This window comes from Pangasianodon hypophthalmus, chromosome 13 (genome assembly GCF_027358585.1).
Source record: "Pangasianodon hypophthalmus isolate fPanHyp1 chromosome 13, fPanHyp1.pri, whole genome shotgun sequence".
In the NCBI taxonomy this organism is placed as follows: domain Eukaryota; kingdom Metazoa; phylum Chordata; class Actinopteri; order Siluriformes; family Pangasiidae; genus Pangasianodon; species Pangasianodon hypophthalmus.
The window spans coordinates 12,361,594-12,385,751 of NC_069722.1; the positions used below are offsets into that span (position 1 = coordinate 12,361,594).

General features: G+C 39.3%; 2 protein-coding genes across 2 annotated transcripts; one reads left to right on the plus strand and one right to left on the minus strand.

Annotated features, from left to right (window-relative positions):
* The first annotated feature begins 754 nt into the window (after positions 1-754).
* Positions 755-16,080, plus strand: LOC113528323 (testis-expressed protein 2-like). The gene is made up of 12 exons (XM_026916814.3): positions 755-1,301; positions 7,421-8,705; positions 9,445-9,645; positions 9,950-10,235; positions 10,469-10,674; positions 12,176-12,319; positions 13,490-13,589; positions 13,973-14,108; positions 14,909-15,046; positions 15,147-15,356; positions 15,458-15,578; positions 15,820-16,080. Exons 2-12 carry the CDS (start codon positions 7,533-7,535, stop codon positions 15,949-15,951), a joined length of 2,847 nt encoding a protein of 948 aa, XP_026772615.3. The 5' UTR covers positions 755-1,301; positions 7,421-7,532; the 3' UTR covers positions 15,952-16,080.
* A 472-nt stretch (positions 16,081-16,552) lies between these two features.
* On the minus strand, positions 16,553-23,722 carry LOC113528330 (60S ribosomal protein L3-like). The gene is made up of 10 exons (XM_026916828.3): positions 23,597-23,722; positions 22,138-22,330; positions 21,728-21,896; positions 21,394-21,529; positions 19,202-19,388; positions 18,267-18,427; positions 18,002-18,103; positions 17,748-17,843; positions 16,892-17,011; positions 16,553-16,679 (listed from the first exon to the last, which is right to left on the minus strand). Exons 1-10 carry the CDS (start codon positions 23,597-23,599, stop codon positions 16,620-16,622), a joined length of 1,227 nt encoding a protein of 408 aa, XP_026772629.1. The 5' UTR covers positions 23,600-23,722; the 3' UTR covers positions 16,553-16,619.
* Between the last annotated feature and the right edge of the window lie 436 nt (positions 23,723-24,158).

A 24,158-nucleotide genomic window follows, 5' to 3' on the forward strand; every position in this document is an offset into this window, starting at 1 on the left:
TTATTGTAATATTATTGTAATAAAATAATGTTATTCACTTTACCTGTCAGTGGGTTTAATGTTATGGCAGATCAGTATGTGTGTGTGTGTGTGGTGTGTGTGTGTGTGTGTGTGTGTGTGTGTAGGCTATACATTTGTTTCTACCAGTGTTCCTCTTCTTTGAGGGTGCTTTCTTTCCTGTGTCTCAAGGTGTTTATCTCATAAGCAATTAATATGTTTTAAAATAAAATCACACAGTCACGTTAATTACTGCTGCAAAACGTACAAAATAATGATTGGTGTGAATGAGCAGCATTTATGACAGCTTCCTGGTGCCCTACTTGTGCTTAGCTCACCCTTTATAAAAAATAAATGAGGCTATCATTATATCAAGCTGCAACCAGGGATTACAGAGCAACATATTGATGTTCACATTTAAATAAAAACAATTTTAAAAAACAGTTATGAGACATTTTTATTGGAATAATAATAAGCCTATTTAATTCAGGATCCATGAACCAACAATAAAGCCATCATTCTACCATATAAACTTAGTTGCAAGCATCCAAAGGTAGCATTTGGAAAAGTGTGAAATTTGGAATAAAGGTAACATGTTCAGCTTTCCTACAGGCTGATTTTACTGTGCAGTGTGGACTCAGTGTTGGGATTCACCTGTTCTGGGATTATATAAGAGATTATATAGCATTGCAGTCCTGAGCCAGATGATACCGGACTCATGTAGTGTACTGCAGCAGCAGCCGGAGCGCGTGCACTAACCGGAGGACGCTGCTCACTAACATTACTCATTTAATCCGGATTAGAAAACGCTACTGTTTATAATACTGCAGAGAGCGAGATGGGACACTTTACACTCGTGCTTGCATCCCGACCAAAACAGGAAGTAAATAAAGAGCTCGCGATGATCCGAATAGTCGCGAGATAACGTCCTCTAGGACAGTCGGTGTCTCGTTGAGGGAAACGCGCGCGCGAGCTGAAACCGGACGGTTCTCGCTTAGTGTGATTAACACTGACTGAAAGCCAAGTGATCAGCTGACTCCTGGAGTCTAACTGGACTCCAGTGAACACTGAATAAAGTGTGTGTGTGTGTGTGTGTGTGTGTGCAGCTGAATTTGGTTGGTATGCCTGCGCTCACGTGCACAGGGATGCTGCAGCAGAGGACCTTAGTGCTCAAAATGACTGTACTTCAGAAACACACTGTCCTCTTGCTTCTTCTGACACCTGTGAAGATGATAACAAAATAAGGATTCAAAGGAGATTTTGGTCACTACCTGGCTCTTGCCCGACGTGATGGTGATATTGAGGTGAGTTCATCAGTAAAGTCTGTGCAGGAGAATTGGTGTAGCTTACTGAAGAACTGATTACTGAAATTTACCTGAGTCAGAAGCCTGGGAGAATGTGCAAGATTATTGCATTAACTTTATTATGCATTTAACATTATTGCATTAAGGCTATTCTGTAACATAATGTGAGTGTGTATACCAGAGAATCCCTTAGTGTAAGCTAAATGAAGGGTATAATAAGAAGAAATGTATTGTTTGTAAATGAATCTCATTTTAACAATCTGTATATCTCTTATTTAAAAAAAAAAAAAAAAAAAAAAAGGTAGTTAAATTTGCCATGTGAATGAGTTCTACAGATCTACAGTGGGTTCAGAAGGTATTCAGACCCCTTCAGTTTTTGCACACTATTTATTGGGTTATAGATTTCATTTAAAACAGATTACATTTACTTTTTCACCATTAATCTCCACACAACAATCCATAATGACAAGGCAAAAACATGTTGTTAGAAAGTTTTGCACATTTATTAATGAATTTAATTAATGAATTAAGACATGCATTACTCGTGTTCCATTCATGTCCCTTTTATTTTCAATGTAAACACTCTACTGTATGTATATACTCCCTGTATATACTCCCATTTGGAGGTAGCTGGTACAAATGGGGTGGCAGGGCTAAGACCCTACTATTCAAGGCTAAAAACACATTAACATAAGGTTTCATCAGATTATATACTATTAACAAATGTTTTAAGGCAGATTGTTTGTACAACCAAGCTTAAAAGCACCGATGATCATAATAAAAACACTCAGAAAGGTATGAAGAAGTGAGGCTTGGACTGATTTCTTTCCAACACAGACTGTAGATTCATGATCAGTGACAGTTGTGTCTATATACTAAGCACACTTTGTCTAATTAAAGAACCTCAAGTTTACCTCCAGTATAGCATTAAGGACTTGAAACACTTAAAAAAATTCTAAATCATGAATGCCCCCATTTCATTCTTATTATGCCATTGATGATGCCATAGTGCATTGCTCTAATAATTTCATTGTTGAAATATTGATAAAATGATTTCATTACTCCCATCTAATATCACGACCAGCCGTCACTGCTCCCATTAGAAGCTTTACATTGGAAACTGTGACTCTTAATATAATAACTGTCCACTAGTGACCTCATTCTTGCTGTCCAGTGATTAGATCTTCAGATCTGCTTCTGATCCAGTGACAGAAATACAGGTCCACCTCCTGCACATCACCCTGTCCTCAATCACTATCTCCCTGTATAACATTACCCCTTAGCCTATTATCCTGCTCTGGTATTAAGAACCTTAGCTGGGAGAGGAAGCTGCTGTTGTTGATATGCTGAATCAGTACAACCAGACAGAGCAGCATGCATGTGCTTATTATGTGTATTATATTTATTTTATATGGCAGAATTTTGTCAGTCAAACACAGGTTGAATCATAAATATGTACAGGCTACAGAGTGAATGTTGAGTCATATCAAAGAAACAAAGGCAACGAAGGCAAACAAAGGGAACTTTATATGCACATGTTGACTGACTAACGTGTTTGCTTTCATAACACAGGTCCAATTCATCTAGCAGGGATGCAGAATGGTGTAGATGAAGGAGTAGTTAGTAACATGACAACAAGCAGATGTACTGTATTAACACACTTAAGCCTCTAAGCACTTAATGTAACCCAATTCTGCCCTAGCTCTGTACCGGTCAGACCCCAGGGAGGGAATGGGATAGGTAAGAAATAAAACCCAATGGGACTTGCTGTTATAGGAAACTGATCAATGACAGGGAGGCGGAGTTACTGGTTCCAGCCTGAAGTTGATTTTTTATAATACAGTACATCCTGAAATGTTTTATTCCTCTTATACCACAGCAATTACCAGCAATTACATTTTTGTATCTATTAAAGAATGAAAAGTTATATGACACATTATGATTGGAAATAAGTAATCGGACATTTCTGTTATTGTAATTTAATATACTTCCAGTGCATAGCCACTTCAAATTTACGCACATAATGTCTTTCGACATTGTACTTATAAATATGAACAAAAAAGTGATGAATTAAGACACATATTACTAATCTCTAGAGACTCAGGTTCCTTTTCATATCCCTTTTATTTTCCATGTAAACACTACTGTGGACTTTTGTGTAACCAAGCACAACAGGAACAGCACTACTGATTGTAATAAAAAATGCACAGAATGGTATGAAGTGAAAGTGGGGCTGATTTCTTTCTAACCCAGACTGTAGATTTGTGCAGCCTATCAGTGACAGTCACATCTAAAAGTAGATCGACTAAGCATGCAATCAGAGTACAAATTAAACAAAATGACAGGCAAAAGAACCATTTTTGGTTTGAACAAAAGGATTACAACGTACCTCTTTATCATGTATGGTATTTGGAGGAAACACTGCATGAACCCAGTATAGCGTTTCAGATTGAAACACTTCAAACTGGCAACATTAGTTCTTTGTTGCAAGCCATTGCTGACAGCTACAGCTTTGAGACGCCTACGGTAAGAAGCAATTAGGTTTATGCAGCATTGTGGTACAAATCTGGCACATTCTTTTGGCAAGTCGTCTTCAGTTCCTCCAGGTTATGAAGGCTCCTCTGATGGACTCCACATTTCAAAATCCTCCATAAATAAAGTCAGGAGATTGGCTTGGCCATGCAAGCACCTTCAACATATTTTTTAGAAGGCAGTCTTAAGTTAATTTGGCTGTGTGTTTGGGGTTGTTGATTTGTTAAAACGTTTATCTTCTCACCAGATTCGGTTTCTTGGCTGAAACAGGTTTCTGTGTTCATGCGTTCATGTTTCCTTCAATGATGTATAATGCTCCTGTACCATTTGCAGAGAAGCAGCCCCATATCATTATGCTCCTACCTCCATACTTCACAGTGGGTACAGTGTAACCCTTCTTTCTCCAAACATGATGAGATGAATTATTGACAAAGAGTTCTAATTTTTGTTTCATCTTTCTTCCAAATAAGTCCTGATTTGTCTAAATGCCCATGTGTAAATTTTAGATGCACATCTCTATGCTTTTTTAGCAGGGAAGTTTTGCATGGGGTGTGGAACAGAGATGATTGTGGTAGAGTTCATTGCATATTGCTCTCTGTGTAACTGTTGATACTGCTGCTTTCAGGTCATCCTGGTGCAATTTGCAGTAGAACAAATCTAGAACTTGATTTATTTTTTATGCAGCCATTACACATATTTTTTAATAAAGTGTCCAAATACTTTTTTCCCAATACATTTGTTTTGTAAACATATCTTTGTGCGTACATGTATGAATACATATTTATTTCTTCATATTTGTGAGTACAACTCAAAAGACATTGTTTGTAAAATTGAAGTGGAAGTCTAGTTAATGACAAAAAAAGTGTCCACATACTTATTTTCCCTCACTGGATGTTATAAATCACTTACTGGACATTACAGCTATATTCCCTTTTTTTAGATAATAAGACAAATATGCAGCTTGTCCTCTGACCTGAAGACGTTCCTCAGAATAATTTTACTTCATTTTTTTTAACAAAGCACTGACACTGGAGACTCCTTTCATAAATGTTAAATATACATCTCTGTATGGGAAGCTCCCCTACATCAGCAATTATACATTTTTCTTGGTTTATTAATCCATTTATTATTAAGCTTAGATTTTGTTGGGCTTCTGCTATATATGTAAGTTCCTGTGAATTAGCTGTTACTGTACAAACAATAGCATATTAGAATGAGTGCATTAATATACATCTGTGATTTACCTTTCACTCAGCACTACTGTCAACACTACTGAGCTGCTGTTAAGAAAATTAATCAACAGATTCTGACCAGTCAGAACTGAGAATGCAACAGTGCTAAAAATAATGATGTGTTTAACTGTTTAGAAATGAAGCAGCACAAGTGTAGTCAGCAGATATGGTATGCTGATTTGGTTAATCAGCAGATTAGGTAGTTGAATTAATTTGTTTAATTTATTAATGGCCTAGAAAATGTTGCACAGTCAGTATAGTCAGCTTACACTGCTTAGGGCTGGAGTAATATGCTCGTACACAGTCAATCTGAGATACAGCACTAAAACATTTGAATTTGAGCTGTCTGCACCTGTGCTGGGCCTGGATGCCTGCCTGCTTTAAAACTGAGATTTTATGTTGCATTTTCTGGACAGAGATGAGAAAGCCAAGTCCAAGTGCGGAACCCAGGCAAGGTTCAGATAAACTATACTGTATATGCACAATATGTCTTCCTAAGAAAAGAACAAATATATTGTTATTGGATAGCCTAATAGAAACCTGCTAATGAAATGCAGCTGTAGGCTGCACAAGATTGTCAGACACAAGATTTCACAAGGCTGCGGTGTAATATATACAGTTACAAATTTCTGATGTAAGATTCCACATTTCAATAAGTAATCACATTAACTAGACAATATGCAGTGTAACATCTGTGATGCTTTCTTTGAAGTTTTACTACATTTTCAGTAAAGATAAATATAGACATTTGGATTTGGATTTGAGCCAGCACAGAGAGACACCAATGACATCATGGTGTCTTTACAATCATCTGAGAGTCTTTACCATGCAAACACTGATTTTTTTATTGTTATTATTATTATTTTATTATTCTACCGCTACCAAAAAGTAATAGTAGGAAATAGTAATAGTAGGAAATACTATTCTTACTACCATTCTTAAACTATGAAAGAATTGCCTTCAGCACAGTGTACGCATTTCAGCTGATGTCTGTTATCTGTGAATGTGTCCCATTGATCTCAGATCTTCTAAACACCAATGATGTAGATGTGGATATGATGAAATGCTTCAACCTCAGTCCAAAGAACTACTTACTGAAGTCAGTTAGTGCCAGCTCAGTGAAACAGGATTGCGATGTTTGCCTGCAAGGTCTGGCTCTAATTGAGTGTGAGACAGAAATTGATCTGAATGATGCTCTTAAAACAGACTTTAGCCAGGTGCTGGGATTTGGACCCTATGTTCATGCTTTAGATGCATCCGTCTGCCTATCTGTCTACTGGGTTTGTGTGTTATGTAAGCTACAGTTGGAATATACACTGAAGTATTATGGTTTTCTTACTGTGACATGTATAAGAATATGACCTAGTAAGCACCTAGAAAAACACAACACTGAGGATATGTCTGATAAAAAAAGATAAATGTAAGTGTTATATGAGCTGGGGAATTGGGATAAATATTTCTGCAGCAGAAATTAACTACTTGGTGATGTGTGCTATTTTTTTAGTTTAAGCAACAGTGTTTTAAAGTAGTGCTTCATGTGCTCTGCAATGAAGCTGAGCATGTTGGTGTGTTTTTTTGTGAGAATAATGTAGTAAGCTGGAACACTTTTTAGAATCAAAATGCTATAATCACCTTAATTCTTAATTTAATAGACTTTAAAGGAACCCTCATACTTTCATCTTACAATAATCACTGTATTTTCCAGCACAAGTCAATTGTTTTGTTGTTGTTGTTGTTGTTGTTTTTGAAGGAAAGCCATTAGCTAATCAAGCAAGGCCATGTCTTATCTTCACACTGAGTAGCAACAAACTTGTTATTTGCACTTCAAAGCTTTCACAAAATTAAATGCCAAATATAAACCTTCAGGACTGTCTCTGAGAGCTCAGCAGCTCAGAGCCGTGATCTCTTTAAACCTATAAAGCATCATGTAACTGATTACTGCTGGTGGCGGATTCTGCATATGTTGGTTTAAACCTGTAGTTCTGTCCTATTTCCTCTGTATCTAGGTTGAAAACACACATATGGGCACAGTAACACTGGCTCACAAAAAGTATGTGCGCACACATACATATACGCATACAGTCGGCCACTTTAGACTGGCATTCTTACAGATCTTCCTTCTTTTTTTTCTCTCTATTCTAGTTTTATTTACATCTTTTACTGTAGAGTGAATGTCAGACTGAAGAGAATGATCTTTCTCTCATCCAAATGAGGTCCCATGAGGCTAAAGTAATTGTTCACTGCCAAAAACAAGAAAAATATGCTGGAAGATTGAATTGATGGAATGATTCCAAAATATAACATGACATCACATGTATTGAGTAACTGCTGTATGTTTGTTCTGTTGCTTTTTAGCTGTGCATTTGCCATTGGTGGAGAGAATGACCTTGTCTAGAGACTACATCTCCAGCCCTATGGCCACCAGATCAGCATCAGCCCAACACATGCATACACACTAAATACAATCATGGAAGACAGTGAGCTCTTCCTGGAACCTGATAAGAAGGGTCCCACCATCTCTTTCTCCAAAGAGAAACCTCATGGCAGAGGGAGCAATCAACCAGCTCTCCACTCTTTTGCTTTCCAATTTCCACTCTCTTCTTCTACCCCCATTGCCCTTGGTGAGCTCTCAACCTTGACCCTTGGCACCACTGCTGCTCCCTCCTCCATGAGCTGTATCATCAAATCCTCTTCAGTTTCCTCTGATAAAGAGTCTAAAGAGTCTGCCTTGCTAAGGCCCAATCCCATGCTCAGCCTTGTTGAGTCTCTCTCCATGGAGATCTCACACAGACAGTCTGAATTCTGTCTCTCCAACTCTGACTCCAAGCTCCATCTGCAACCTTGGAAACAACTAGGCCAACTGCCCAAGGTCCAGGATGCAGAACCCTTGCCCAGGACGGTGCCATCTTCTCCCACAGAGTCCCGTACAAACCTGATTAGCTCTGGCAGCTTGCTGATAGCTGAACTGGAGGACACACGCCGTAAGCTGTCTGAAGCCATGCAGGAGCCACTTAGTAAGCTCAGTAAGATTATTGGAGAGGACAGTGACAGCCCTAAGTCACAGAAAGGTGACTTGACTGCATCCCAAGGTGGTCCTGCAGGAGGTATACCAATTCAGAGTGAGGATGGAGCTGGAGGATGGCACAAAGAGAATGGGAGTCCACTTGGAGTGTGTGAAACCCCACTACGGAAACCCAGGAGAGAGCTGACACCAAGCTTTACTTCTGAGATCTGCTGCAAGCTGGGCAGCGAGAGCAGCCGCTATGAGGTCTGCACTTACGGTGATGTCATGCAAGTGCTGGAAATTCAGGAGCATTCTGACAGAACAGAGGTCAAACATCCAGAGCAGAAGGGTGTGAAAGCACCACCTGCAATGTATACCACCTCCTCAGACCCAGGCAGATGGCTGGTATGTGTGGGTTTGCTGGCTTACAGCTTCTTTGTGTTACCACTGTCTTCCTACATGACAGGACTGTCTCTAGGACTGGCATGTGGATTCATGCTGGGCCTGACAGTGGTAATGATGCTAGCACCACAGCGACCTGCTGCTACTGGGATGCCTATCTCTTCACCCACTGACAGCCTGCTGATGGAGTCCATAGGCACAGCACTGAGAGAGACAGCAAAAAGAGAGCTTCAGGTCAGGTCTGCATGCAGCTCAACCCAAGATTAAAAGTTTGCAATAGTCAGGATTCAGTGACTCTGGAAGACCCTACTCAATATCTGACTTCAGCTCTTCAGTTGTTTCTGTATTGCCACTATAGTCTCAGTAATGCTTACGCTTGCAATAGCTAGGTCTTTTTCACTCATGCAAACACACACACACACACACACAAACCACTGAGGCAGATGTTAGCAGTTAAGCTGGATTAATGCATCAATTCACAAGGGATTCCATGAATGAGAAACTTACAGAGCACATCTGTTTAGTATCAGACTCCCTGAGGATATTCTTAATTTAATTATGCTTTATTTAGCCAGTAAAAGAGAAAAAGATTGATATAGAAGCAGTATCTCATAATAGATACACAGAGGCATTGAAAAGGTATCAGTCCTCACTTTGTTTGCCATTGTTTTTAAGCATGGCTTCTTGGAGAAAATGAAATAGTAAAATAGTAGAACAATGACTACATGAGGCAGAGAGATGAGTTTCCAGGAATTAATTAGATCAGCTTGCTGCACAGGAGAAACTTTACAAAATGAAGATTTAGGAAAAGGCAGATCCTATAAGACTGTTTTTGATCCTAGGAATAACAGGATAGGGTTTGTATTCACAAAGCAGTATTGTTTCAGGACTCACAAAATTCAGTATAGACATGTTAAATATGTTCAAAGAGCAGCAGAGGTAATAAATCCATGTTCTCTGGGATGCACTGCAGGGCTGGATGAACGAGATGTACAGCTATGACCCAGAGACCTATCACCCTTCTCTGTGCCACTCTGTCTATGTCACTTTGGATAGATGCCATCTACGCCTGGCATACCCAAGTGTCAACATCCCACGGCAAGCCACCTTCAAAGAGCCCACCCATGACACTACATTTGTGCGCTCACGATGTTTCAAGCTATCCAATAGCAAGGTGAGGTGAAGTCCAACCATGTTGGAGGTTTTTCGGTACCTCTATATTGTGCACAGATATGTGATATATTCCAAGTTGCTCCTGTGTACCACATTCATGCTAATAGTGCTGTCAGTATTATGAGCAACAATAGCAGTATCCCAAAAAAATTAAAATTTGCATTGAAATATATCTTTTTCCTCATAGTGGACAGAAAAAAAAATAATTCTGCAGTCTATATTATTCACTAAACTAACAAACTGTGAAAAGTAGCTGCCATACCTTACTCAATTTACTTGACATGCCCTTGTTCTCCCTTTCACAGGTGTCTCTGCTGCCGGCAATCTTGGCAAAAAAGAGAGTCTGGAATAGGAAATATCCCATCTGCATAATATTGGCTGAAGAAGAGCAGTGTGTAGAAGAAGAGCAAGTCAGTGATGCAGCAGAGGCAAAGAGCGAAAAAGCAGAAAAACTCAAGCAGGTGAAGAAGGAAGCAGACCAGACCACCACTCTGTACCTGTTTGGGCGTACAGGGAGAGAGAAAGAGGAGTGGTATCAGCACTTCCTGTTAGCTTCCAAAACCAAGATCTGCCGGGAAGAGTCAAAGCCAGGTGCAGATCTGACACAGACATGAAGTTGCTGCCAAAAAAGCATGATATATAGACAGGCTAAAAAGAGTAACCAATATACTTGACAAAATCAGATTCAACAGATTCATATTGATTTGTCCAAATTCACTTCCAGCTGGAAAAGCCGAAAGCAAGAAAGCAATTTGTCATGAATATTGCAGCCAATGCTACTTTATAGCGATAAATTTCCAGGTTTTTGCTTTCTTTTTCTCCAGAGGTGTGTAGTGCTGGAGGCTCCAGTCAGGGCAGCAGTGATGACCTGGCCTCGATGCTGGGTCTAAGGGAGCTGGCTGGCTCAGTGAGAGAGAAGATTCTGCTGGACTACAACTCCTACATGGCTCACTTCATCACACCAGAGAGCTGTAGCCTCACGCCCAGCCCCCGTCCCAGTGAGCCAGGCAGTCCTACTGAAACAAAGAGGGTGAGCAATCCAGAAAACCTTTGTCAGAACTTAAACACCCAAAGAAACACCTTCACAGTCCACTTTAATATGAACACTGTACACCTGCTCATTCATGAAATTATCCAATCAGCCAATTGTGTGGCAGCAACATAATGAAGAAAATCAGATGGATGTCAAGAGTTTCGGTTAATACTGAAATTAAACATGTCAGTGGGAAAATGGGAAACGGAACAATTTAATCTCACTGACTTTGACATTTGCATGTTTGTTGGTGCTAGACAGGCTGGTTTGAGTATTTCAGAAACTGCTGATCTCAAGCGATTTTGCACAAGAAATCTCTAGAGTGTACACAGAATGGTGTGAAAAACAAAAAATGCTTTGTTGATGAGAGAGGTCAGAAGAGAATGGCCACACTGGTTCAAGCTGACAGGAAGGTTACGGTAACTCAAATAACCACTCTTTACAACCGTGGTGAGCAGAATAGCAAGTCAGAATGCACAACACGACCTTAAAAACAAAAAAAGGGGGGGATATTTTTCCAATCTTCAGCTGTCCAGTTTTGATGAACCTGTACCCTGTCTAGCCTCAGATTTCTGGTTTTGGCTGAGAGGAGTCAAACCAGACATAGTCTTCTGCTGTTGTAGCTCATCTGCCTCAAGGTCTGACATGTTGTGCATTCTGAGATGCTTTTCTGCTCACCAGAGTTGTAAAGAGAATTTATATGAGTAACTGTAGTAAGTCCTCTGACTCTGGGTATCTAGTCTCCAAATTTAAGATTGCTGACTATTTGAGGCATATATCTGCTCTTTTAAAGCCGAGCTGAAATGTCCAGTTTCTTTTAACTTTTATCCTCTTTTTTCTTTTTTTTCTTCTTTTTAGGATTTTTTCTGTTTTATGTTGTCACAGAGGCAGTTCGGGCTGGATACAAATGCAGGCCTATTAAGAAATAACAAAGAAATCCAAAGGATTTAAAGGGATAGTCAAAAAACAGAAACAAGTCAAGCGATTGGCAAACCTATGTGAGTGCTTTGTCCATGAGTAGTGTGATAAACTGGGGCACTTTTTTAGTGTCAGATGCAGAAACAGACAAGGGCGTGATATATGTAATATGTCTCTGTTAACATCTGGTTGTCTGTTCCTCTTGTAAAGTGACCCTGGGCTTGAGAAAGATGCCATATAAATGAATTAATTATAACTATAACTGACTTTGAGTTACAGATCTCCTTAGTTTGGTTTAGCCCAAGGCAGAGACATTCACAAGTCACTTTTTGCAAGTCTAAATTAAGTCTCAAGTCTTTAGTCATAAACATAGACTTCCTTGATTAAGTTTTATAAGCATCAATGGTTAAGAATCAAGCTTTCTATAACCTTTTAAGCATTAACATACCCGTCAGTCTTACCTTGACCAAAATCTCACCTCTAATCTTTAAGCAATGTAATCAAACTGTTTGACAGTAATTCCCTCAAAGATTGCTCCTTGTGGTTGCAAGCTTGTGTTCTTCTTTTCTCTTGGCTGCAGTTCTCCAGCGATCCAGTAGCAGGGTGCGGAGATCCGGCCTGGATCAATGCCGTGATTGGGAGGATCTTTTGGGATTTGTTGCATGAGAAGTACTGGGTTGACCAGGTGGCCCACAAGATCCAGAAGAAGCTGAGTAAGATTAGGGTAAGAAAGCAAAGATAGAGGCAGGATGAAGAGAACCTAACAAGGCGAAGGGTAACTGAGAACTATAGTCTTTGGTGGAGCTGAAACAAAGGTCTTTCATCAGAATAAAGATTAAAAGGACTCGCTTGTGTAGTATCTTCTTCCATACAGGATCATTGTAAGCACGAGTTTTGTAAGTTATTCGTTTGTATACAAGCATTAGCATTTGTCTTTTCAGGTTGAGGCTAATAACAGTTGTCTGTTTGTTCCTGAACTGTAATAAGCCTGTCTAAGATGGACAAATTCCACCCACTACCTCTTAGATTGGTGGATGTTGTGCAGTTAAAGTGCAGGTTTCTGATGTTTTCCTGTGGATGCCTGCTGAAGAACTGTTCTAAAAAGCTAGATATCTCTCTCTCTCTCTCTCTCTCTCTCTCTCTCCATAAAACTGCTCTTGACAGGCCAGCCTAAAGCTGAGGCACAAAATGTTTTGTAGTGTAGTGATGATTCAGCTGCCTGAAGCCATAAAGGAAGTGAGGCATTAAGCTTGAGAATACGTTACTTACAAGACTAGTCATGAAAGGTCTAATTATCATTCATTCATTAATCTTTAGATAAGCACTTTATTTTAGGCCAGGTTGTGTTGGATGTACCTATCCATCTGGGCTTGAATACACTCTGGATGGGACACTATTTACATTTTCTCATTTGACTAACACTTTTATCCAAAGCAACCCACAACTGAGACAGGATACAACTAGTAGTTGTAGTTGATGGTCAGTGGTCTTGCTCAAGGATCCAAGTGTGGTAGCTTGGTGGTGCTGGGACTTGAACTAACAACATTCCAATCAGTAGCCCAAAGCTACTGAGCTACCGCTATGGACCATGCACACTCATGTTCGCATAAACACACATTCACACAATATACTGTAGAGTAGCCAATTGGGAGAAAAGGTGGGAGAAAACCCACTGATACATACATGGGGAGAATATTGAAGCTCCACAGAGACAGGACCCCAGACTCAGGATTGAAGCTCAAGGACCCTGCAGCTGCGCCACTGATGCCAGGCCTTATTGCCCTGACACTTAATTGATTAAAAGTTGGCAATGTTGCATTTATCTTTCAGGCTGAATGATGAAGACTAAACCTTATTATGAAGCCCAATTGTTTTTTGTTTTTTTTTGTGGCAGTTGCCGTACTTTATGAATGAGCTGACTCTGTCTGAACTAGACTTGGGCACATGCATCCCGCAAGTGTTGAGTACCTCCAGACCTTCAGTGGATCACAGAGGTGAGGCAAACACACACACACACACACACGCATGCGCGCTTAACCTGACTGACAAATCCACAGTGCCCAAACCATTTACTTTAATATATTAGTGTTAATGCAGAAGGTTTGTATATTGTTGACCCTGTACTAAAGTGAAACAGAGAAAACATTTTGACAGTGTTGTGATTATTAAAGTATGTAGGTCAAGCAAGATAGGACACAATGGATACAACTAATATATAGATGGTTAGAATCCATGAAATCTGAAAATTAATTTTTAAAAAAATTAAATCTGTATTTATTAGAAAATCTGTAATGAAATCTGTATTTATTAGAAAATAGCATCATGGCAACAAAGTGTGTGTGTGTGTGTGTGTGTGTGTGTGTGTGTGTGTGTGCAGGCCTGTGGCTGGAGCTGGAGGTGTTGTATACCGGATCTCTGCACATGACTCTGGAGACTAAGATGAATCTGTGCAAGCTCGGCCGAGAGAGCTGCTCTGAGGCTTATAGCATCACTGAGCCCAGCAGAAGTGTGGGGTAGGAGGAAGTGTGTGTGTGTGTGTGTGTGTGTGTGTGTAAGAAGCTGTCTTCACTCCTGCAATGAGCTTCACTCCTGCAGTGAGCTTTGGCAGTGATAAATGATGGCTCGATAACGAGGCCCACTGCTGGAAGCTGTCTTTCTTTTTCTGCTTTCTACTCTTCTAGCATGTTTCCCCTTTCCAGATTTAAACTCCATAGTTTGCTTCAAAATTGTGCTAAAACTGACCTAGTTCGGGAATTTTTTTTTAGGAAAGTCTTTAAGTCTTAGGAGGGTAGAAAAACGAAGAACATTTAGTTACACTGGTGCTGCACCCTTCTGCACTGCATAGATGAGGCACAACTATTCCAAACTCTGCTGTTGTTATTGTTGTCTACATAGTATTAAAAGAACAAAATCTCTATTCTTAAAGAAGAGTTTTAGCCGACTAGCATGCCCTACTGTTATCTGATTCTTGCTCTGTCTAGCATGACAGTATACAAAACAGAGCCAAGAGAACCCAGCTAGCCAGTTAACATTAGCTAGCTAAAACAAATACCAAAACAATTTTGTTATTTTGTTATTCAGTCCTACTTAGTTAATGTAAGCCGACTATCTAACACTGGCACTGTGCAGCTATAACTCATTATTAACTGACCCTGAATGATTATTAATTCTTGATGCGATTTTTTTAACAAAAGAATTGTATTTGCTGTGGTTTTAATTGAAACATAATGTCCTGTATTACATTAAACGGTTAGTGGAAACTGTCTTGACAGTAATGTGCACGTGTGTGTGTGCGTGCGTATGTGTGTGTTAGCACAAGGCCCAGGGTGTGTATCATTGCAGACAGCGATGAAGAGTCATCCAGCGCAGGCTCATCTGACGAAGAGGAACTGATGCCCTCTGAGCCCCAAGGACCTCTGGCAGATAAGAGTATACACTCTGGGACCGAGGGGTAATAATCCTCTCATTGCCTTAGAACTATGAATTATTCTTTCTTATCAGAACCATTCTAACTAGAAAGGTCAGTCATGTTTTAATCTCTGCCTTTCTAGGCATGGTGGAAGCAGCACAAGTAGGAAAATTCTGCGTTTTGTGGACAAGATTGCCAAATCAAAGTATTTCCAGAAAGCCACAGAAAACGAGTATATCAAAAAGAAAATCACAGAAGTCTCCAACACTCCCCTGCTGCTTAGCGTTGAAGTGCTGGAACTCTCAGGAACTCTAGCTGTCAACATCCCACCACCCCCTACTGACCGAATATGGTACTGAGATTCCTCCACTTAAAATGATTCATTTAATAAACCAAAAACCTTTTTTATCTGTTATTAATTATGTGTGTATGTGTGCATATGTGCATGTGTAGGTACAGTTTCCGTGTTCCACCAAGGCTAGATCTGCGTGTGAAGCCCATGTTGGGTGAAAGAGAAGTCACATTCACTCATGTCACTGAATGGATAGAGAGGAAACTGCAGTGTGAATTTCAGGTCAGTTCACAAATCCATGCATAAACACACTGATAATATATCTATCATTCACCCTCCCATACATCATGTGACATCCATTTATTCCAAAGTTCAAAACAATATTCCAGAATTTCATATGTTTCATATGTCTGATGTTACTAGTTGAATACATTTTTTAAATATATTGACTATGAGTCTATGTTGTGTTACTCAATTGTGCAGCCATTGTTTCTAACCAGCATTATATCTTGGTCATATGCAGAAAATTTTTGTAATGCCCAACATGGACGACCTATACCTGCCTCTTATGTCTTCTGGGATGGACAATACTGACATGTCTCAGAATTTCTCAGGGGAAAGCCAGGATCAACAGGAGCGCAGGAGCTCAGAATAAGACACGGACGCAAAGGACATGGAGGAAAAAAAGTGAAAATGTGCTAATTGTAACATTTGTGTGCCATATGTACAATATTCCAGGCACGTACCAGGAGAAATTGCTGCAGCTGTACTTGAACTACACACAGTTTTGATGGAAAATGATTGTGATTGTGTGTGGGAAAAATATGAGCCATGTTGCAGTCAGAGGCCCATGAATTTCTAAGGCAAACGTATACTAATCAGATGTATAAGAAACTGCTGAATGCAGAATGCTGATCTTTTCAAAAATAGTATTTGACCATAAATTGTCACCACAATAATTTAGACTCCAGAGCCGGGAATAAAAGAAAGGCTATTACTACCTGTGTCACACATCTAACATCCTTTCATATTTGTTTCCTTTTGACAGATTACCATAGCATTGAGTCCACATTTTTTCCTAAAATATATTACATATTTTTATATGTGAGTCGGTTACATTTCTGTATGTATTTGTAACATGGTATTCATAGCATAACAACAATGAATTACTGGAAATGTGACCTGGGGAGCAGATTGATGTATTACATGTAGTGTTTGAGACCTGCACGTGAAACTCTACACAGAACTCAAGAGTCTGCGAGAACTAAAAGGTAGTCTTTTATTTTTAATTTATGCTTATTAGTAAAGGGAAAGCACAGCACATCACAGAGTTTCCTCAGCAGGCTCAGATGCTTTTCTCAGCAGGTGTTTCTTCTGGGGGCCCTGAAGGAAGGGAGAAGGAAGGAAGAGAGAAAAGAGGATGATCAGAGGAACCAGTGTTTTTTTTTTTTTTAAATGCACCCAGATCTATGTTTAATTGAATAGCAGAATTCATAAACGTACTTACAGTTGCATAGAGGTTGTTAACTATAATTCACATTGTAACATGATTGTTCGTTATATGCTTTTCTGTTTTGTTTAACGTTCTTATTTACCATGAAGGCAAACTTCTCCTGAGCTGTCTGGAAGCGGCCATGACCAAACTTGGAGGTGGTGTCGATAAATTTGAGGTCAATAGATTCCTTGACCTTGCGTGTAGTTTGCACAAACAGGGACTAAAAAACAGACAGGTGAAAGAAGTATCATGTAAGGAATAAAGCATGACGGGATGTGTTGTTATAGGGATACGATCAAGTACAGGGTGGTGTGATGCCAGCCTGCAGCTGATCACATTCCATGAAGTGGTTTATTCCTCACAGCAATTTGTCAACGCTAACAATCGCATACTTATTAAAGAAATACACATCATACTTTTCACCCATTCATTGTCACGTTTAATGTTGTGGAATGTCCAGAGTGAGCAGTCATTCACTCACCAGCCTCTTTTTTTCCCCCTCTCTATTGAAATTAATATGTCATGTTACAGAGAAACCACAAAGCCCACCTTTGTCAGAAGACATAAAGTTTCAGCTTTATCTCTAGCTGTTACAAAGCACTGACACTGGAGACTCCTTCCAAAATTTCTAAATAAACATTTCCTCACAGAAAACATGTTTTTTTTTTTTGTTTGTTTTTTTAAATATGTTTCTACGGCGTGTCCACCATCTTTTGATCACAAACCCAAATGTTTTCAGACAAAAGAATTGTCCTTTCGGAGGGAACTGTATGTCAAATCCATAATGATCTTATATACACAGAGCATATACTATACATATGCTATACTTATGAAAAAGTAACAACTAATTTATCAAGAGATAAACTGGGAAATATGGTAAAATCTATAAGCAATACATTGTCAATTAGTATATTTAGATTGTATATTTTATGACATTTAGCATGAACAAATCATACCTTTCTGAGAGTAAGCACCCGTTTCTTTGTGCCAACCACACAACCTTTCACCATCACAAAGTCATTGTTCACCTCTCCATAATGAGGAAAGCCTCCCTGTTGGAAAGAACCATGTTTTATTTGCATGTGACATTTAGAAATGGCAGTTGACATGCACAACTCATGTTTTGAGGAAATAAATAATGGAATCCACTAAAACAAATAAACTTTTTTTTGTTCAAAGTGGAATAAATTATGAATTTTGCTCTCATTACCAGTGGAGTAATGCTCTTCTGAGTTGTGTCATAACTAGTGGAGGCATTGTTGCACACCACTTTGCCTTCTTGGATATGAATCCCTTTTCCGATACGGTAGATCTAAAAAAAAATAATAATAAAAAAAAAACACTACCTGTGAGCTGGAGGTGAACAGATGCTAATTCAATACATTATACCAAATGAACTTCAGATCAGTTTTAGTTGATATACAGTACATGTGAATATACAGTATGTTCATTCAAAGAGAATATGAATAGCAGACCTTTTTGTTAAGCTCTGTACGATGGTGGTAGCCCTTCTGACCTGCACGGGCAACGGTGAAGCCCACACGGGCCGGATGCCAGGCTCCGATGCATGCCACCTTTCTGAGACCTTTATGGGTTTTTCTGGGCAGCTTTTTGGTGTGCCAGCGACTCGTCACACCTGGAGGTCACAGAAACCCAGCAATTTTAATTTTTATAAATCAGAGGAGCCTAACAGCAGTCCTGTATAGACTTACAAATACTCCCTATACATTACTATGTTTTTACTATGAAGTTTTGTATTTTTTTAATGGTACTGTATTGTGACTATTTTAAACAGGATGCTAATGTTAAACACTAATTTTACTCTCGTTTGTTAGTAAAGTTATTAAAAATATGAGACATGTCTGTATAATGGAACCAAAAAACTTCACAAAACTGTTTTAAGAATCAACATTTCTTGGATACAACAACATGTCTGCATTGTTTTGATATAACAGAAGGTTCTCTTAAAAGATCGGTTTGATGTATCCTTGCAGTTTTTCTAACCAAATAATACTTAATACTTAATAAATAAAAGATGCACTTATGGTGCATAGTCATACTCAGCAAAAATGTAGAGTTGTAAACAGGTGCCATGTTTCACTTAAATACAATACCGAATTTCACATTCACCACACTGTGAAGTTTTACTTCTGGTCTACCTCTATTTATCCATGTAAAGCTATCGCAAAAGCAAAAGTCATATGGATTTGATAGCAAAACATGTCTTTAAAGTAAGTTTCTTGACCTTCTCCAACCCCAAAGGCATGAGACATGCTCGTGTTTAAACTCTAGACTGAAAGTTGTGCAGTGCATGAAGGGAGAATGCACATCTCTCTCTGATCCCTGAATCAGCACTTCATCTGCTGAAAGGACAAAGCAGTGAGGTGAAATGTCCCATCATCCATCTTACCCTTTATACCATGGCCCTTGGTGACCCCGATCACATCGATCATTTCATTCTGGAAGAAGACAGAAGACACAAGCACAGGCTGCTCTAGCTTCTCCCTCGCCCAGTCCACCTTCTCAGCTATAGTGCCTCCGTTCAGCTGCACCTCCATGATGTGGGCCTTCTTCTGCCTCAGTGGAAGCAAGCGCATCTGTAAGAGACAGACAGAGCTACTAAGAACCTAGGTGATAAAAACAGTCTTGCTGCAGACACAACACAAAAGAATTTTATGCAAAAATAATATCCTATATTCAATAATCCTATCCATCTATTCCATTCTCCATACTGCTTTTCCTGCACATGGTCAAAGGGAGCCTGGAGCCTATCCCAGGGGACTCGGGGGACAAGGCGGGGGACACCATGGACGGAGTGCCAACCCATTGCAGGGCACAATCACACACACATTCACCCACCAGTTCACACACTACAGACAATTTGGGAGAGCCAATAAGCCTACAACGCAGGTCTTTGTACTGGGGGAGGAAACTGGAGTACCCAGAGGAAACCCTAGAAGCATGGGGAGAACATGCAAGCTCCACGCACACAGGGCAGAGGCGGGATTCAAATCCCCAACCCCGGAGATGCAAGGCAACAGTGCTAAGCCCTAAGCAACCATGCCCCCCCCAATAATCCTATATCAAGAATTAATACTGCGTAATCCATACCAATGTGGGATTTATGAACTCTATGAACAAAGTGTGTTTGTGTGTTTTCCCCAGATCCCATGAACATATAGCATGGGGTAGGAACACACACTGGATGTGCACACACATTCACATACTCATTCATGCCATGAGGAAAAGACTCTGGGAGAACATGCGCTCCTTATAGACAATAAGGATCGAACGTGGAACCCTGGAGCTGTGAGGCAGCACTATGCCATGATAACAATTTACCAGACAATTTAAACCATTTAATTATGGACCTTTCAACAAACTTCTGAATGCTTTACTTAACATTTTGTATTGTTAAATGCTTGTATTTGTCATGACCTCTTTTTGGAAAATGAAAAGTGAAATAGAAAAGAAAATAAGATGACATGCATTCAGAGAGCATTTCAGGTTGAATTATGTCACCATATAAATATGATAGTTCCATTTATCACCATTTCAATTAAATGTTTACTGAAATGATTATACATAAAACACAGTAAATGTCAGTGCACTGTGCATAAGCAATACCCACTTCTGTTTGATGCCTTATTTATTTTTAAACTGCCATTTGAAACTGCAGCCTCATGCTTACACTGACATGGCGGGAACATTTATTACAAGAAGTGTAATGGGTTATTCATCCACTGCATTTAATAAATACACTGACTAGAGTGTGACTTGCACAGGCTGGAACAAAGATCTATTTATTTTATGAACTTGAAATATGATATTGAGGCCAAAATTAGTCTATGAAATAAATCTGTTTATGAGCTAAGAGACAAAAGTCTAGCCCTGGCCAGAAAATGAACTTGAATAGACAATAGACTGTCTCTTAATGTTACAATCAAAGACTTAAAACTGTTACTTCACATTACTTGTCTTGCACAGAGGGTCTGTGCAAACCATCTCAGCACTCACCTCAGGACAGCCAACTACTGAAATATTAAGCTCAGTATTTAAATGTGTACAATAATATTTCCCTATTTATTGGAGCCATAGAGTTTTCTGATCCTGAACTATCAAACAACACTTTAGATCCAAGTCTATATTTATAAGCCTGCTTGTTTGTGAGTTACTGAGGCTTGGATTAAACCCATTCAATATAAGTGACCAGTCAACCAGGCTTATAACTATAAGAACTCAATGATTAATATATTTAATAAGCTTTGATAATGGTGGGTTATGATTTCACAAAAAATGAAAGAAACCCCTTGGATATGCTTCATGCACCTCACTTTGAGAACCACTGGTCTAATATATACTTAGTCATTTTGTAAAATAACAATTTGTAGACATTCACGGTGTCATGTACAGCTAACATAATCCAAAAATAATACATTTCACAACAAAACATGATGTCTACTTTTCTTTCTTTCAGTGGCTTAGTGCTTTAATTCAACACTAAGCTAATGACTCTGATATTCTAAAACAGTTGCATTTATTTTGGAAGCAGACGTACTCTGGCTCCCAATATGGAAATGCAGTGCTATTCATTTCAGTTACCTGAGAATGGACAATAACCCTGACCACAGAGCAGTATTTCTTCATCAGGGCAAAATCCTTCTCCAGCTGTTTTTTGCCTGCTTCATCCTGCCATTTCTTGCTGTATTTGGTGAAGGCCTTTTTCTTGCTCTTATACCTGAACATGAATCATTTTAGGAATCAAATTAAAGGTCTATGTGGGAAAGGTCCAGTTTTGTTAGTAAAGCTTTGCATGAATACTATGGGTTAAATAAGAGGATGTCCATTTTCATCATCTTACACTGGAAACACCAGATATATTGTCATGCAAGTGAGTGCTGAATAAAAGACACACATGCAGGAAACAAACGCATACCAGTTTTTGTAGAATCGGCGCTTGCACTCGTCACTAATGTGCTCAGCAAAGATGGTCTTAAAAGAACGTAGGCCCTTCACAGTGCTGATGTATCCTACTATTCCCACCACAATCACTGGAGGAGTCTCAATAATAGTCACAGCCTCCACCTCTTCTCGCTTTGATATCTCTGTGGGAGAGCAAAGGATTTTCCTGGAACAACTACTAACTGTCAAAGTAAGACATCCTTAATAAACTGTATAACACATCAAAACTAGGACTGTCAATTCACTGTTAATATTTAGAGGCATTTAATGAATGAAGTAAAGACTTAGCAAAATGTCTAAGTGATTATGGAATTACAGCCTGAGTCATTTTCATTATAGGCGTAGAGTGGAGCCCAGCTTTTACTATCACAGATAATGACTCACTCATGCCGGAGCGATGCACCTCCCTCAGTGTGTGGGTCATGCCAGCCTTGTAGCCCAGGAACGCGGTGAGGTGGACGGGCTGTTTGGGATCATCCTTGGGCCAACTGCGCACCCTTCCACGATGCCTCTTACTCCGCTTGTGGGGCAGGAAGCCCATGTGCCCGTGGCGAGGAGCATGGAATTTACGGTGAGACTATGAGGATGGCACACATCCATAGATTACTCCATAGTCAACCAGCATTTTCTCCAGCATTTTCAAACCTAATCTCCCCCACCTTTTCACTGTCTGTAAACCAGTATTTGCATTACTCATTACTAATATGTGAATCCTAGAATTCCTACAAAACCATAGATCTATGATATGTTTGTGTTAACCCTTCTTAAAATCAAACCAATCCTGTCACAGCTATGAAACTCATATAAACAATTGTGTAATGATCAATATATTTTTTGAATGTCATTTTTTTCTTTTTTGCTGTACTCAGTCTTCTATAACAGGATTTTAGTTTGATTGTATTCTTCTCTTCATAGAGACTTAAGAGTCGCTGAATAAGGATGGCTACCAAATGCTGTAAATGTAACTGTAAATGTATTGCATAGAAAAACATGACACAAATAATAAATAACAATAAGCAATGTGCAATAGCAAAAGACATGTGAATCAATAATGGGTCTTATCCTTTTCATCCACACGTTTTAGCTATAGCTGCAAACTCTACTAAATATTACTGTTTCAGTTACAGTTACAAAGCCTTTATCTAAGGAAAATGATTAAAATATGATTTAAATGCATTAACAAACTGATGAAGAAGAATGAACCTCATGTTTGAGGTCCACAGTCTGCTTGTATGGCCACATATATTATATAAAATATTAAAAATTTAGCTCAAACGATTGTAATGAGCTCAAATAATTGTGACTAGCTGATTATATAATAATTGTGACCATCCTACCCAAAGTGAATCCTCATTCAGCCCTGACACTGTTCTGTAAATTTCACAATTTCAGGATCAGCAGTTCTTTATTGAGGATTTACCGTAGACATGTCATAGGCATTGTCTCAGAGACAGATATTAAGAAAAGAAGGGCTACCATTCTGTCTGTTTCTTGGGAAATAAAATAAACTGAAGAGAGAGACATCCCTCGTTTAGAAATTATTTGAGGTTAAACCTTAATAACAAAAACAAAACATTTGAATAGACTATTTTGAATGTACAGCACTGAAATAAACATTCTCTCTGTAGACCCAGACCCCATGCAAAAATGTAATAACACCATGTTGCCTCTCTGTGTGACACCTAGAAAGAAGAACCTCAAAGGCTTAAATACACCATACAGAACTACAAAATACCAACTTAATGTTAGAGGTCATCACATTCTCCCAACTGTTAGCAGTACAGCACTTAAAGTTGCTCTAAATTAGTTTAAAGTTAGAAATAAATAACAGGAGCTCACTGACCATGGCTGTCCTTGCGGTCCTAGCACAAGGTTGAAAGAGACAGAGCCAAGTGCTGTCCTAAGACTTATACTTGAGAAGACCCAAAGTTTAAGGACTCTAAATTGGTGGCTGGCTCAGATAAGGGGGATTGCTTTTCACCAAGCCTGGTGGTGCCAAGTGGTGACACTGAGTGGGCTCTGAAAACTGATGTAGACTGGTGAGACAGAGCCCACCAGCATTTGTGCAGAGATGGTCCAGTTACACTGTTATTCTTGATTCCACTGATATCTTTGAAAATAAATACAGTGTATGGCCAAAAGTATGTGGACACCTGACCATCACACCCCTACCATTCCAAAACCAAGATGGAGTTGGTTCCCTCTTTGCATCTAACACAGCCTCCACTTTTTAGAGATGGCTTTTCACTAGATTTTAAAATGTGGCTGTGGGGATTTGTGCCCATTCAGGCATAAGAGCATTAGAGAGGTCAGGCACTGATGTTGGACAAGAAGGCCTGGCACACAGTTCAGTGTGCTCAGTGGTGTTTAGGTCAGGGCGCTGATGTCTTTATTCAACTTTCTTT

What these genes read in the sequence shown, in the direction of transcription:
- LOC113528323 (XM_026916814.3), top strand. Translation starts at nt 7,533, where the DNA reads ATGGAAGACAGTGAGCTCTTCCTGGAACCTGATAAGAAGGGTCCCACC. An exon ending in ACCTTCAGTGGATCACAGAG is followed by an intron (nt 13,590 to 13,972) that starts GTGAGGCAAACA and finishes GTGTGTGTGCAG; the next exon opens with GCCTGTGGCTGGAGCTGGAG. An exon ending in CCCCCTACTGACCGAATATG is followed by an intron (nt 15,357 to 15,457) that starts GTACTGAGATTC and finishes GTGCATGTGTAG; the next exon opens with GTACAGTTTCCGTGTTCCAC.
- LOC113528330 (XM_026916828.3), bottom strand. An exon ending in GGGTTATTGTCCATTCTCAG is followed by an intron (nt 19,389 to 21,393) that starts GTAACTGAAATG and finishes TGTCTCTTACAG; the next exon opens with ATGCGCTTGCTTCCACTGAG. An exon ending in CAAGGGCCATGGTATAAAGG is followed by an intron (nt 18,428 to 19,201) that starts GTAAGATGGATG and finishes TGTGACCTCCAG; the next exon opens with GTGTGACGAGTCGCTGGCAC.